Source organism: Copadichromis virginalis, linkage group LG7 (genome assembly GCF_057382275.1).
Source record: "Copadichromis virginalis isolate Kocher_CV1m ecotype Utaka linkage group LG7, C_Virginalis_male_GT1.1, whole genome shotgun sequence".
In the NCBI taxonomy this organism is placed as follows: domain Eukaryota; kingdom Metazoa; phylum Chordata; class Actinopteri; order Cichliformes; family Cichlidae; genus Copadichromis; species Copadichromis virginalis.
Window position 1 is genome coordinate 41,865,744 of NC_140624.1, and position 15,500 is coordinate 41,881,243.

Consider the following 15,500-nt stretch of genomic DNA (forward strand, 5'->3'; position numbering starts at 1 on the left):
TACATAAAACAATAAAAGGTTCAAACATTGATAACGGATAAATAAAAATAACGAGTTATGTTCATAGATAAAAGCTACCAATAAGAATGACTACAGCACATGGGTAATAGCAAGATAAAAGCTGTACCACCATAATAAAAGACACCAATAGAAAGATAGGAGGGAATTAATACAAGAGGTCAATAGGTCACAGCAACCAAACAAACAAACAAACAAACCAGCAATTAAAAGGTGGAGAAGGCAAGTTTAAAAAGATATGTTTTAAGCTGTGATTTAAAAGAATGAATAGAATCAGATGCCCGGATGCCAATCGGGAGATTGTTCCACAGCACAGGTGCAACAAGAGCAAACGATCGATCACCTCTAGTCTTAAGTCGAGATCTGGACTGAGCCAGCAGTAACTGTGACGATGACCTTAAAGCCCTAGCAGGAGCATAAGGGTTTAAAAGGTCCTTAAGGTAGCTGGGTGCAGTGTTGTTAGTAATTTTAAAAGTAAACAACAAAATTTTAAATTGAATACGATATTTGACAGGCAACCAGTGCAGATCGGCAAGGACAGGAGTAATGTGGGCAAACTTGCTGGTTTTAGTTAGAATGCGAGCTGCAGCATTCTGAACTGTCTGTAATCTCTGTAAAAGGGAAGAGTGGAGACCACAATAAAGTGAATTACAATAGTCTAGCCTCGACGTTACAAAGGCGTGGATGAGCTTTTCGAGATCTTTATGCGGGATATAGCGCCTAGCCTTAGAGATAAGACGAAGCTGGTAAAAACTAGATCTGACAACAGCAGACACTTGTTTGTCAAGTGAAAAGGAGCTGTCAAATAAGACACCCAGATTCCTGACAGTATCAGAGAGAGAACAACTAAGAAAACCAAAGGCATCCCGAAGTTTGGCACGAAGGGCATTACTACCAAAAATCATAATCTCGGTTTTCTTCTCATTAAGGATAAGAGAATTCGACAACAACCACTTCTTGGCCTCAGACATGCATTCTCGGAGGCTATTCAGAGACAGAGCAAGATCGTCGTTTAGCTCAAAATAGAGCTGGATATCATCTGCATAATAGTGATAAGCAATATGGTATTTCTCAAAGATGGCACTTAAAGGAAGCAAGTATAATGAGAAAAGGGTAGGGCCCAGCACAGATCCCTGGGGGACACCACAGCAAACAGGTAAACAGGTAAAGCTTACATGTGTAAATATATCTAAAGGTGAACCACTGAACTTACTAATATTGTTTTTCAATATCAATTTCAGCTATGCAGCAACAGATCAAACAATAACATAAGAAAGCAGTGATTCCTGCTGAGGCTTGGACTACAGCAGGAGCAATAAAGTCTGTTTATATACAGGTTCTGTCTGCCCTTAGGCAACAAGGTGAAAGCCATGACAGCAAACACAACTTAACGGGAAGGGTAACAAGCAAGAATCAGGAGCAGTCAGATGAAAAAGAAACAGTTAGAGGCTAGGAGATGATGATTAATGAAAAACCATTCAGACATGTAGGCTAAATGATACAAAAAAGAAAATGCAAATCTTTATTTGGGCAATAAACTGAATGAGTCAGAGAGGCATGGCAAGTAATCATACAACGGGAAAACAACTGAAAACTATTTCAGAGAGGAAATAGGGGTAGTTATTAGAAGGATGAGTCAGAGGACATGAATGAAAAATAGCACATACCACAGAACACACAGACAGATGGAGCCGTAGAATAGCTGATTTCCAATCCAGAGCTCCCTGGCTCAAACATGAATAGCTATTTTGTGATGGCATTAACACAACAGAACTGCTTCAGACATGAAAAACCTTTCAGATTGTGATGGATTCCCTTTGATGTGGATATATATTCAAACTCCTACTTATTTCTACATGAATTGCCAGCACTGTAACAGGGAATTACTGTCACACTAGCATTCCACCCACAAGACAAACTAGCAGGAGATGTGTTTTTTTCTCTTTACAGTCAGCATAATTTATATGTAGTGATACTAGCACCAACAGAGACAATAGTGGACCATAAGTTGCACGGCAGCTGGATAGCAAAAAGCTTGATTTGCAAAGGTTCAATGATGGTGTATTTATGTTGGTTTGTTATACATTTACATTTTCTAGAGGGAAAAAGGCTAGAGTCTGATCAAATTTGATCTCATTTTCATGTCAGCATTACTGCTTATGGAAAGGAAGAATAATTACAGATCAGCTATGAGCCCAGCTCTGTCAAAAGTGAAATCAACAAAGGCACGGATGATGGTCTGAAAAGCTAAATATAAACAGATTTCACTCCTTCTGCAAGCTGCCTCTAAGATGTATTCTAATCAAATACCAAAAATCTATTTTTGAATGGATCCCTTCAGGCTATTTATTTACATCTGTACTTGTGCTATATTTGTGTAAATGAGAGGTTGTGCAAGCTATATGAATTATTTAGAGGAATAATCACCTGCAGCGTAAGTAGCACGGCCTTTCAAAGTTTATTGATGTTTTATAGTGTGCTTTGCATCATCCACTTCAACCAGGAGCAGTATGCTCACTCTAACGTACTCTGTCTGTCCAGTGAATATCTGCAGATTTCTCTTACTCTGTGCCTATGTTACGGTCCCTGACCCTAATTCCCCAGCAGGAGGAGCTGGGAATCCATGAATTATGAACAGGATAGATAGGAAATTTTCCAGCTAATATTCCAACCCAAAGCTTCTTGCCTTTTCTCTTTTTCCTCCTCATTGCCCAAACTGTCATGTTCCTTGCACTTCACCTTCCTATTTCCTTTTTCTTCTCCAGGCAGACCTTTTTTATACTTCCTTTTCTTGGGGCCTGTTCCACTATGCTTTCTTCTATGTATCTTATAGGATTGAAGAAAATATTGGATTGAAGAAAATGAGATTTAGACAGAAAAAAGTTAGAAAGAAAGCAGTTAGTTAGAGTCTGTTGGAGCTGCCGGCATCAAATGATGCACCCATGTATGTCTCCAATAAAATTCACACACACACATCAGTATTCTTGAAGTGTGTAGGTGCACTTCGGTCCAACAACTCACATTTGAAATGGTTGATTTATTACAGCAATAGGTTACACTTCGAGTTTGGTGTCCAGGCACTGAGCTCATCACTCCCCACAAATAAGATGCACATAGAAACAGATGAATAAATATCCCTCCACCCCAGTGCTCACAGGTGGATGCTGGGTTGGTTGAGGGAGTGAAACAGCACCCCTTGCATCGCTGCATGGTGTCAGAGGGAGAGATGAGAAGTTCTGCAGCTTCATTACACTGCCAATTTGGGAGGGTGCATTTGGTACATGATGAGAGGAGAGTCTGGCATATTCGTTTTTATGATACAGTGCAGTACAAGTTGCCTGCCTGAGCTAGTTTAGATGTTTTCTTTGGTTTTAAACATCGACACTATGACCAAATGTGGCAACTGTAACCAAATATTGCACAGCTGGTTGCTCATAAGGTATTATTTCTTGTAAATATTCCTTTATATTTTCATGCAGCTTGTGGGGATAGGTTAATTGGATAATCCAAATTGCCACTAGGTGTGAATGTGCGAGTCAATGTGAGTGTGAATGGTTGTCTGTCCTTGTGTGTTAGCCCTGCGACAGACTGGCAACCTGTCCAGGGTGTACCCTGCCTCTCGCCCTATGACAGCTGGGATAGGCTCCAGCGCCCCCCGCGACCCTGAAAAGGATAAGCGGAAGCGAATGGATGGATGGATGGATTTTCATCCCTAAGACTCTCTGCTACCAATGTGGACATCACACTGGCTGCTAGAAATACAACCTACATTTAAAACCAACCATGAATTGATGAAACACTTTGCTCAAAGTATAATTATAACATACAGACATACACTGGCATTACCACTGTTATCTTGCTATGAAATCCAAGCAATTTATCATTAATGCAGTAATTTGTATATATTCCCTTAAATTAACAAAACTTAGACTTGGAGATAAATGATCTTGTCGGGAACAGAAACACACATCACTCTCTGATTTTTACTGCTGTGTCAGAGATAGGCAGAAATAGACATCCTCCATAAATCTCTCTTTCCCACACGCAGACATGACTGCATGCTGGAGCCATTACTGCCCAGTGTGTGTAATATTGCAATTTCTGAAAGGAGGAAAGGGCATTCCTCCTGTCTGAATTTTTCATTCCCCATGCTCTCTGTTTCTGTATAACAACCAATAAATAAGCAATGAATCCCGAGGACATAACACAAAATGGACTGGATTTTATGTCCACCACACCCCAACATCAGCTCCCCCTAGATACACAATTTGTCTGTCTTTCTCTTCCTGCTTCACCTGCTTTTTTGTCTCTGTGAAGACTTTTTCTATTTGATGTTTTTTTTTGTTTTGTTTTTTTAAGAGTTAAATCCTTTAATGTATCCCTCGTCCTTTTGTACTAACCCAGTGAACTGAACTGGAAAAAGTCTGGCCCAAATATGTGGTGAAAAGTGTGTGTCTGTGTGTGCGTGTGTTTTTGGATTGAACGTGACCTTTTGCTTTGATAATCTACCACAGATTTAGATTTAGAGTTCTGGTGGCTTTGAATCTATCTGAGAGGCAGCTTGTTTGGTGAGCCGTCTAGAGTAAACTCTATTTAGATTAGTCCATGAATATATGCCACAGCATATCTCTCTGATTATGCAATATTCTTTTCAGTCAAGACGTGTGTGGGTTGTTTCAGACAGGGGATGGGAGGGGACGAGGGGGATGAAAGAGAGCCTGTAAGTGCTGTGAAAGGAAATCAAGTGAGAGATGAGATAAAGAGGGAAATAATGGAGTCAACTTAAGCAGTACTTTAGCGCCATCTGATGGTGAGTGCAGACATTGGATCGTTGCAATATTAATATTTTTTGGTCATAAAGCAGGGGTGGACAATTAACTTTCTCAAGGGGGAACTTGAGAGATTGGGACTGTTGTGAAGGGCCCAACAATCAGCTGAAGTTTTTGATTTTAGCACCATTGTGCAGCCCGCCACAACAGTCCCAGTTTCTCATGTGGCCACTTGAGAAAATTAACTGCCCAATGCGTTTCAAGGAAACTATTCTTCGAACCTTTTAGACATAGTGGTGGCATCTGTGCTGGACGTGTGACTGGAAACATTAATTAACTACTGTTTTACTCCAATGACTATATCATTTTAGAATATATATAAAGCTCAAAGAGAATGTATATTTAAAAAAAGAGTCAATAAAAAAAGAAATTCTAAAAATATACACAATGGGGTCACTATGGACTGGCCCTGGTCACTCACTATGCACCCCTCAGGTGAACTCTATTGACATACTTGTACAACTACAAGTAAAATAAAGTCATACAATTTGTTAATGAAAATGTCGTTACAGTAACAGCAAGTTATTGGTGCAATAATTGGAGCAGGGTGGCTGAGGAGCGGACTGATTTTGGAGCACGTGGACCTGTTTTAAGTCTCTTTTGGACTAAAAAAAAAAAGGTCATAATCACTTGTAACTTGCACTTGAAACCGATAAAGTAATGTCTAAGCATGGATCAGTTTAAAAAGGCGTGCAAAAATGTGTTTTTTGCGAGATACAGGGAGTTATTATTTTAACATTTTCGAAATACAGCCACATTACATTACATTGCAAACAAATTTGAGCATACTGTGTGTTTAGGGTCATATATGCACACTGGTTCAACGACCTGTTTTAATGTTTTGTTGTTGCTTGTTTGTTTGTTTTGCAATGAAACAGGAAATTGCAAAATGAACTGAGTCCAGTGTCCCCTTGGTTGCCAGGCGGAGTTTACGTCAAATGAAACAATAATGTATAGAATGCAACAATGTAATTATAAATACTTAAACACGTCAGTATCTGTGGACAGTCATTAACAATAAAATATAAGGTATTACCCCAACAAATCACCTGAAACTGTGAGGACTTTGAGTTAACTCTGGGTTGACCAATAGTCTCTAAATCCCGCCTCTCGTTTTCAACAACCAATCAAATTACGCTATCAATCTGTTTACCATTAGCCGCGAACTGCAAACTTCCTTTTCCGTGTTCAGCTGTCCGATGTTGTATTAAACCAACACTAACACATATAATTCCTTAAGGCAATATGAACACGGAGCAGTCCGTTGAAACTATTTGTGAAAGTCACTGCCCAGTTTCGACACCGGAGGGAAATGACTCAAAGAAAGGACAGCTAAAAAGGTAACTGTGAGGATAGCTTACCATTGTTGTTAGCGTTAACGCCAGCCACCAACTACAGAGCAACTTGTATTTGCAGCCGAGCGGTTCATCTGGGTGCTTCGTTTATTCTGTTCACGTTTTGAGGCTTGATTTACATGTAAACTTTACGTGTTGTTTTCTTTCTTTTTTTCTTTTCTTTTTCTTTTTTGCTTAACACATCAAATAAAATAATTTGTAAAATAACAGCAAGCTTCTGTAAAAGAAAAACAGGCAATTTACTCGCAGGTATTATATTTTTAGCCATATCGTAAAATATAATTCCTGTCACCTAGCCAAAGCTCCAAGTTTAATGTTTTAAGATGAAGTTTACAAGTGACATAATGTGTTTATTGTGTACTTAAACAATTGTCCGATCTTGAGTACCTTTACTGCAACTAAGCTATTGTTGCTGTTGTTGGCTTAACATAATTGCATCTAATTGTATCCATATTTTTTCATCATTAATTCATTCCTTCTTTTTGTAGAACTCCATTATCAAAGTTTAAGAAAATACATTCCCACTTCAAGTCACCTGTAAGTAGCTTTCCTGTCTTCTTTTTCACACACACACACACACACACACACACACACACACAAACACACAAACAAACAATCACCCATAGCATGCCACACATGCCTTATTCTGTTATGATTGTCACAGCTTCAAGTACTTGAGAGTGCTAAAGTCAGCCCTGCAGAGGAGGTGGAGGAGCTAGAGAGGAGAAGAGAGCAGCTGGATACAGAGATAGCACAGCTGGAGGCTGAGTAAGTACAGCTGTGTTGTTCTTGCTGTATTTCTGTCTTGAGGTCCAACTTGAATGCTATGGGTAGTGATGGTTCATTGAATTATTAGATGAACAGAACTCAGATTTAATCGTCCACCTGCACATAGCAGTTTATCTTTTTTAGATGTTTATAATTTTGTGCCTTTGCCTGCATATGACCTTTTGCATAAATCTGCTGAGACCATGCGTGCGTATATGTTTTTAGGGGCTATAGAGTAGAGGAGCTGGAGCATCATATTGATAAGTTGCATGAATACAACGACATCAAAGACATTGGGCAGTCACTCCTGGGTCGTATAGGTAAGAGAGAAAAAGAAATTTCAGTTCAAGCTTTAAGTAGCATTCAATGTATGTAGTAATAAGTGAAGCTTGGTAAATTAAAATTATAAAGGTATATTATTAATGATGTTATAACTGCTGATGTGAATATTACTGTGATTCAGTAATTAACATTCCCCCTGAGCATCAACTCTTGTAAACACTGGGCATAGTATTTTCTTCAAGTGATGAAAATGTTTATCAGTCACTAACACTATCTTATTATAATACACCAAATTTCTCTCTGTTTGTCCCATGACACTTCTTATCTATCTGAGGTACTAATACATCATCATGTTGCCTAACAGCCACTTACCTATCAACAGGCTTAAGTGACCCATTTTTAACATTGATGCATCACAACAACGTTATAAAACCACCATTTCAATTTAATTTCACAACAGTAACATCAATTGTATTTCCACAAATGTTACCTGGCAATCATCTAATGGACTAAACTGATATTTATATAGGGATGAATGCAGTAGTACCTTTATTTTTTTTAGATGATGGGTCATGGACATGTTCCCTTAATCACACCTTTAATTTTAATAGAGCATTCTGGCGTTTAGGGTGGCACATCTAAACTTACCAATATTTTCCTACTCTGTGGAAAATCTGTCAGATTATGAGGCTATCTTATGCACAGCCCTTATCAGGTCACTCCACAGACTCGGTTGCATTCGGGTCTGAGGTCTGGCTGGGTCTTTCAAAAAATGTTAAAGTCATTCTTTTGTTTAGGTCATTGTTTTTGTTTTTTTGTTTTTAAACATCACTAAAACTGGGCATTTTAGCAGGGGTGTGTGGATCTTTCTATCCACTACACCTTCTTTACAACCATGACATGTGAAGTCCACTTGAATTAAATTTTAACTATGAGTGTTGGTTAATTTGCTGCATAACCATAAACGTACATTGTGATGAGAAGTGTGAGAGTATTAAAAAAAATGTAAACTAAGAATTATAATGGAAGATTTAACCTCCTCAGTCAGCCACTGGAGGGCAGCAAAGAGGGGTGTGCCTGCTTTTTTTTTTTCTCTGTTGAAACAGAAGTATTTTTAGTAAACCTTATGCAGTAATTAATAATATGCTGCACATGGGATTGCTTATAAAAACTCTTTAGAAAACAAATGACTTGACTTTTAGTGGCTGACCTTTTTTTTTTTTTTTTAAAAGGTCAGCCACTAAAAATCATGTAGTTTTTGTGCTCAGTGATTATATTGGCTAATATTGAATGGGTTTCAAATTTGGTACTAACTTTTAGTAATTAAATTAATTAACTTGCATATCAGATAATGCTTGTACATCACTGGCATGCTGCCCACACATTTCTCCCCTTCTTGTGGAGTTCAAAAGGTTTTCTGACCAAAAAAGGAATTTCACCTTTTTACTAAAAGGGTAATTGTAATTTATCATAATCATAAGGGTTTTTTTGTATCCCTGTTCTGCAGCTGCACAAGGTTGAGTAAGTAGGGTGAAGTTCAGTTTTCATACTGGAAGGAGTTCTGGTGATTCACGGTCATGTCATACTACCTAAGGGTGTGTGTGTTTTATTGTAGATAAAATCTTGATGTTCCCTTCCCATTTTAGTCTGTGATTTTAAATGTACAGTGCACCAATATACTTATTTCCCACCTATGAACAGTCTGTGTAGAAAAGTTAGGTGATCTCTCATAGTAAAACTGTGCTGAGTTAAATTAGCATTCTCTTCAAGTTCTCTGTCAGTACAGTGAAGAGTCACGATGATAATGACTTCTTAGTGAACGGAGATGGCATTTCCCCTCTGACACAATAGCTGTCTTTCTCATCACCCGCAGGCTGACACACAATTACAATCTCTGTCTATAGATGCATGCATTCAGTAACACGTGCATATATATTCAAATACAAAGACGTGCCGTCATTCTTTCTTCTCCCTTCTTTCTCTCAAGCACACACTTTCACAAAAGCTCTACACTTAACGCAATGAGTTGCTGTTGTACTGTATGCTGTTATTCTGAGAGGGAGGAGTTGGGTGGGCAGGCCCTGGAGTGAGGAGACAAGAGGAGATGCCCTGCATTACCCTTTAAAGACAAATGTCCTTTGTCTCATGTCCATTTGTCTGTCTGTCTGACTGTTTGTCTGAGTTCATGTTGCTACTTAAAATCTTTCCCTTTTTTGCATATATTCACCACTTTAAGGTTTTCACTTCTGAAATTGCTGAAAAGGTGGTCATAGAATATAACAGAAAAATGGTGCAGATTGTGATACAAGCACCAAATTTGGCACAATTACTTGATTAGCTGTTTGAAAAATTAAGATTGCTGATTGGACACCAAGATCATTGAAAATCAGACATACAAGTTTAAACATCTCAGATTCATTTTTCCCATTATCAAGAGCCTAGCTGTAAGATATATATGCATATGTATTATATTATTTTGAAAGTAATGTTCAGTCAGTTTTGTTGTGTCTTTAGTAGATCAACACATTTTTGCAAACATTTTATTAACAACTACTTCAGCAATAAAAACAGCATAGAAAGCAAAAATGTTCATGGTGATAGTATCTGCCTCTATACTCATGTTTACATCCATACTTGGTCAGTTCCTGGCAGCATGCAGCTATTATAGGGAGTGTGGTCCATGAAACTGTACAGACTTCTTCCTCAGCCTTAGCCCAGCCCCAGATGATTCCTGCCTGGTAGGCAGCATGCTTTGCATGGTCCCTAAGGGCTGCACTTGATGATGGAATAGCTCTTCTCTCTCCATGCAAGGCTCACTTCTTACTCATGAACTTGTTTAGTCATACATCACTATGACAAAGTGCTTCAGATGATGCAGGTCATCGTCAGACGCTTCAGAAGGAGTCTAAGTTTAACAAAGGTTTTAATAATTTCATCACACATGTCCTTATGTCCGTAGGGTATTTGAAAGTAGAATGGGAGACAGAGCCTTCAGCTTTCAGGCCCCTCTTCTGTGAAACCAGCTCTCAATCTGGATTTGGGAAATAGACACCCTCTCTACTTATAAAATTAGGCTCACAACTTTTCTTTTTGATTAAGCTAATAGTTATTGCTGGATCAGGTGATCCCTGAGCTTCCACAGTTTGTCTCTTGTCCTGTCTTCTTCCCATCACTCCCAACTGGTCACGGCAGATGGCTTCCCTTCTCTAAGCCTGGTTCTGCCTGAGGTTTCTTCCTGTTAAAATTCAGTTTTTCCTTCCCACTGTCTACAATGCTATAATGAACACATTGGTGCCCTTTGCGTTAATGAATGAGCTACTGACGTCTAGTCAGAGTTGCATCTCTCGTATACCCCAGTGTCAGCCACCTCTTGGCTGAGACAGCATCTAGGCACTTGGTACTTGTGATTGCTACAAGAGGCCCTCTTGTAGCAATCACTGGACTACTGATTGTGTCAGATTCACAAACCTTGTTGGCTAGCAACTTGAACAACTCTGTTTTATTGCCGTCATCTCTGAGAAAACAGAAGTTTATCTATGACTTTATATGCCATCAATGTCAGAGCTATAAATGAAGTTCATCACATAAACTGGATCTTCTGTGTGCTTCCCTCACCTAGTTTAGCCCACGAACCAATGTTGTTGACCAGGGTATGCTGTGCACAGGCAACTTCTTGGGAGTCACAGATGACAGATAGTGGTGAGGACCAGTGTCAGTAGTTCATCCATGGGATGTGGCTGAATGCTGAAACAAAGGCACTGCTCCTACCTCCATGCCCCATTTACCCCATGCAGTAGCGCTACTAGCCTAATAATATACCAGAAAAGTAAGCAAATGCTGCATGCTTCAAAACATAGAAATTGACACAAGATAATGAAAATCAGTAAATTATGTAGCAATTAAATGCAAAAACTACTTTTTCATGGGTCATATTGGCTGCCTTCTTGAAAAATGTGATTTTCATGTGGCTAATCAGAAAATATTATACAAGGGGCCAAATTGTACCGAATTTGGTGTTTGCATCACCATTGCATGATTTTGGATTTAATTTGATATTATCTGCTTCACAATTAGGGAAATATAGCATTTACCTTCTCAGATGATTATTTTGAACATATTCAACATGCAGACTTTCTAAATCAAAACTTTAGTCTGTCCATTTTTCCTGGTACACAGACTCCTTATAACAAACGATGGCAAAGTTTATTTATCCCTTTAGCCCAAAATTAGTTTAGTATTCAGAGAGAGTTTTTTAAATTTTATTTCAAATTAAATGTCATGAGACTTAAGAGACAACAAGCAGGATGCGTAATTACTAAAACCTCCTTCCACCTTCTTAGTAAATGCTTAAATTAGATGTTGGCATTATCATTATCATCATTATTATTACCAGGCGCTATGCCAAGAATTTAAGTTTAATCTGTCATACAGTATCGTTAAAGGCGGATCTGGTAGGTGCCAAAGTTATCATTCATTGTGACATCCAGCATCCACCCCACAGCCGTTGCTGAAATAAGAACGAGTCCTGCAACAGAACATTGTCTCCACTGAGCCCTGAGGGGTGTACTGTGAAGCACAAATGAGTTAGCGAGTTGTAACAAGCCTAAAGCCATAAAGGTGGCTCTCTTTTACCGCGTTAGGTCACCATAGTAACTAAACACATAACCTGATTCAGAGTTATATTCCATTTAAAATCTGCTGTAGGCACCACATCTCAACTGATTCTTTTCAAGACAACATGCTCCAAATTTGATTTTAGATTCTCTGCTTAAGGAATATGTTTATACTGTACTAATACCTCCAAAGGAAGCCTGCAGTAAAGTCACACAGCAAAGTTACAGCAGTGCAACATGCGCTGCATGGTCACAGGAATTTGCATGCATTCAATTGGTGATGTAGAAAATGTTTACATGTTTTATGCTTGAACCTAATCTTCTACCAAGTCTGTTTTACACTGCTGGAATTACAGGAAATACGCACAACATAGGTCAGATAATATATCACTCTACTTGTAGGCTAGTTATCAAGGAGAATATCAACTAAGGAAAATCAACTTCACTGTGACCAGCTAAAATCTAAAGTGGTTTCCACAACTTCTTCATCGTGTTATGGGATTGTGTCTGACATAAATGCGTTGTTGTCGTTGTTTTAAATGGATCCGTTTTGATGTTGTAATGTGGAGTGTTCATGTAAAAAGTAAATGGTAAAAGGTGTAGTAACATTTTGTCTCCTAGCATTGTTACCTATCACTCTTCTACTTTTACAGCTTTTTCTTTATAGACCTCTGTCTGCTGTTCTCCTGTCCCGATGTCTCTGTTGAAATAGGCGGCACTGAACTGATCCTTAAAAAGAAAAGTCAGCTGACATATCAGAGCTTGGCTATGTTGAGCTTGCTTTGTAGCACACGACTGTGGTGTCAACATCACACAGGTGGTCTTAGATTATATAAAGAGGCAGAAACACCTGAGACTGAAAGAACTATGCATAGTGCTCCAAGGTCACTGTAGTAACCTAAATGCCATGTGTATTGACTGATTCTGTTTTAAAGACAAAAAAAGAATAGTGAGGCCAAATGTTGATTGTACTTTTTTATTCCACTTTGCATAGTTTAATTTATCTACCTGAAAGCATTCTCACTTCATTTTTACTAACAAAACACTTTGAAACAATATTAATAGGTAATTTATTAAAAAGTATTTGCAGGTTTTTTTGCCGTGTGTGTGTTTTCATTTTTTGACTGTTGGATAAACAGATTCGTACTGACCTTGGCAGTTAGGGCATATAAAAAGTCTAATATTTGTTAGTTGCCTTTCTTTGCCAAGCACTTATCTATCAGGCTGGACCCGACATAATTCAGCATAGTTTGATTCTGTAGAATACTAACGACCCCAAGATTCAGCTAGCGGGGCTAAGTAACTGGAAATCTTTAAAATATTGGTAATAAAACACAATGTAGATTATCAATATCCTTTAAATACTTCTGTTCATACCCCTTTTACCAAGTGCAAGCCTCGTCTTTAGCCTGATTAATTATTCGGTGCTGTACTCTTGGCCTGTTCAGTGTTTTGTGGTTTGTTTGAAATGTAGGCTAGAGGGAGTTGACCCTGTAACCTGTCTTGCAGCTGCTCTGAGAGGGACCACCACACGAGATCTCTACGCTCACTTTGGTTTGGAACTGGATGACTGAACAAAAAGAGAAAATGAAAATAAAATGGTGAGGACGGTTCTTCTGACAAAGAAAACTGCAGGAAAAAAAAGTTAAAGACCACAAACTTATTAATAGATTTGATGTCCCCTTTTTTCTTGGTTAACAATTTTGATAATGAAAGGACACTGGGATTTTTCCATTATGCTGGCATGGTATTTAAAATAGTCTAGCTATTCAAACCTTTCAGTGGGTTCATTCCAGTCTTTCAAGATCTGTCTGTGTGTACAAGGATGTAAATGCTGCTGAGGGTTAATTTAAATGTTTGAGCTTACCTAAATAGAACTAAAGTAAAGGCCTGTCTGTACTGGCTACTCAAATGGCAGTCGTTTTCTAACTTTGCTTGTTTGGTTTGTTATTTACAGAAAAGATAAGAATACTGGAGTGTTAAACTGTACTACCAGTAAGTGACATGAATTTAATAAATGAGATGCTTAAATATCACAATTTATAAAGATACACCGTCTTTTTGTTTCAATTCACATCCTTCACCTAATTTAAGAAAGGGTACTGGGCAACTTTCACAGATATTTATAGTTTCCTGTCTGTCAGCACTTGAACTTCTGAAAAACAAAAGCTCTGGTGGACTTGATGTACCGAAAAAAAGCATAGCATGCATAATACAATCTAAGAATCAGTGATAAGTGTCATCTGCTATCAAGAGTTTGACAACGCCTGTGATACTCTCATTAACTTTATTGGCATCTGTATCTGCTTGTGAAACTGAATGGAAATCTATCACTGGCAGGTCGAAGCTGGTCAAATTTTCTTGCCCTGATAATTGCATCTCTTTATCATTCAGCTAAGATCTCAAACACTAGTGTGTATGGGATAGCAGTATGATAATTGTGTTGTAAAACTTATCACCTTTTTGTGACTCCTTGGTATTACCACAGATCGAGTCCACTATTTGACCCAAGGTTACACTTAACATGTTTTTTGCAAGAATTTCCAAACAAGTCTCTCCTTGTCAGATCTCTCCGGGACCACTGGGAGCGCGTCCTTTGTTGACCTGCACCAGTGGCTCTCAACGGCCTGCTATCGTAGACTTTTTGTAATCCACCCTGGTTATGCAGTGCAATTCAAGAGATGTCACGTTGCTAGTATAAGCACTGTGTAAAATGTCAACGTCCTTGTGTTCTGTAAATGTAGACAACAGGACATTTCTTGGCTTGAAGTTGCAGCAGTCCGTAAAGCAAAAACAATTATTCACAATTATTCATGAGCCAACATGTAGTATAGAAATTGTTTGGTGCCAAAGTTTTATTGCAACACTTGAGAGCAGTTCTGTCTGGCTCAGCAGTCGTACATTTAAGAATGTATGTGACATCTACGAGGAGTTCAAATAACTTAATGTTATTTTCAATCAACCTAGCCTTTGTACTGAAAAATGGCAAGTTACAGATGTTATAGTAGATCCGAGTCCTCTCTGGAACACAGGACGGGTTAATCCTGTCGCTATTGTTCGAAAACCTGCCCTTCCTAATTCCACAGTCCTCCGGGAGCTCCTGTGTTGACATACATAGGCTTAAAGAAAATTTCTAGCAGGTCGCAGCAGAGTAATGAGTGAATGGCATAAAGAGGCGTACTCATTTTGCATCAGGGCCTTGTCACAACCACGTTGAAACTGCTGCGCGTGCTGGCCTCGTTAACTGAGCTTGCTGGGCCACACCGCATTTCCTGAACCGCAAACACCCGCCTCCTGCTGGATGTGACGTAGAAAAAGATGTACATTCATGTTCTTGATTGGCTGTTGCACCCGTCCGTCAACTCTTATTCCTGATTCACTGATTTGACGCTGACGGCAGTGGGCGGGCGCAAGTAAGAAAATTATAAGGTCATTTGAATTACGCCTGCTAGTGAGCTTATCGGCTACAATGAAGCCAGTGATAATATTGATGATTATGACAATGAACGGATGATGATCGTGGGATCAAAGTCGACGGAGACTGCCAGGCGATTTCGAAGAAGGAGCAGCGGGTCGTTGTGATATTAACAAAGGGGGGGGGGATCCCAGTGCTTGTGTCAGCCCGTGTGCGTTTC

General features: G+C 38.9%; 1 protein-coding gene and 1 long non-coding RNA gene across 2 annotated transcripts; one reads left to right on the top strand and one right to left on the bottom strand.

Annotated features, from left to right (window-relative positions):
• The first annotated feature begins 5,991 nt into the window (after window positions 1-5,991).
• swi5 (SWI5 homologous recombination repair protein) lies at window positions 5,992-13,904 on the top strand. Its single transcript, XM_085463429.1, has 5 exons — window positions 5,992-6,187; window positions 6,691-6,739; window positions 6,867-6,970; window positions 7,196-7,290; window positions 13,375-13,904. Exons 1-5 carry the CDS (start codon window positions 6,093-6,095, stop codon window positions 13,437-13,439), a joined length of 408 nt encoding a protein of 135 aa, XP_085319555.1. The 5' UTR covers window positions 5,992-6,092; the 3' UTR covers window positions 13,440-13,904.
• LOC146705665 (uncharacterized) lies at window positions 13,581-15,250 on the bottom strand. Its single transcript, XR_014921391.1, has 2 exons — window positions 15,047-15,250; window positions 13,581-14,965 (listed from the first exon to the last, which is right to left on the bottom strand). It is a non-coding gene; the product is annotated as an uncharacterized LOC146705665 (long non-coding RNA).
• Window positions 15,251-15,500: the final 250 nt, after the last annotated feature.

Excerpts from the sequence above, each read along its gene's own strand:
- swi5 (XM_085463429.1), top strand. The coding sequence starts at position 6,093 with ATGAACACGGAGCAGTCCGTTGAAACTATTTGTGAAAGTCACTGCCCA. Across the intron at positions 6,188-6,690 it reads AAGAAAGGACAGCTAAAAAG|AACTCCATTATCAAAGTTTA; the intron begins GTAACTGTGAGG and ends TTCTTTTTGTAG. Across the intron at positions 6,740-6,866 it reads ATTCCCACTTCAAGTCACCT|CTTCAAGTACTTGAGAGTGC; the intron begins GTAAGTAGCTTT and ends TGATTGTCACAG.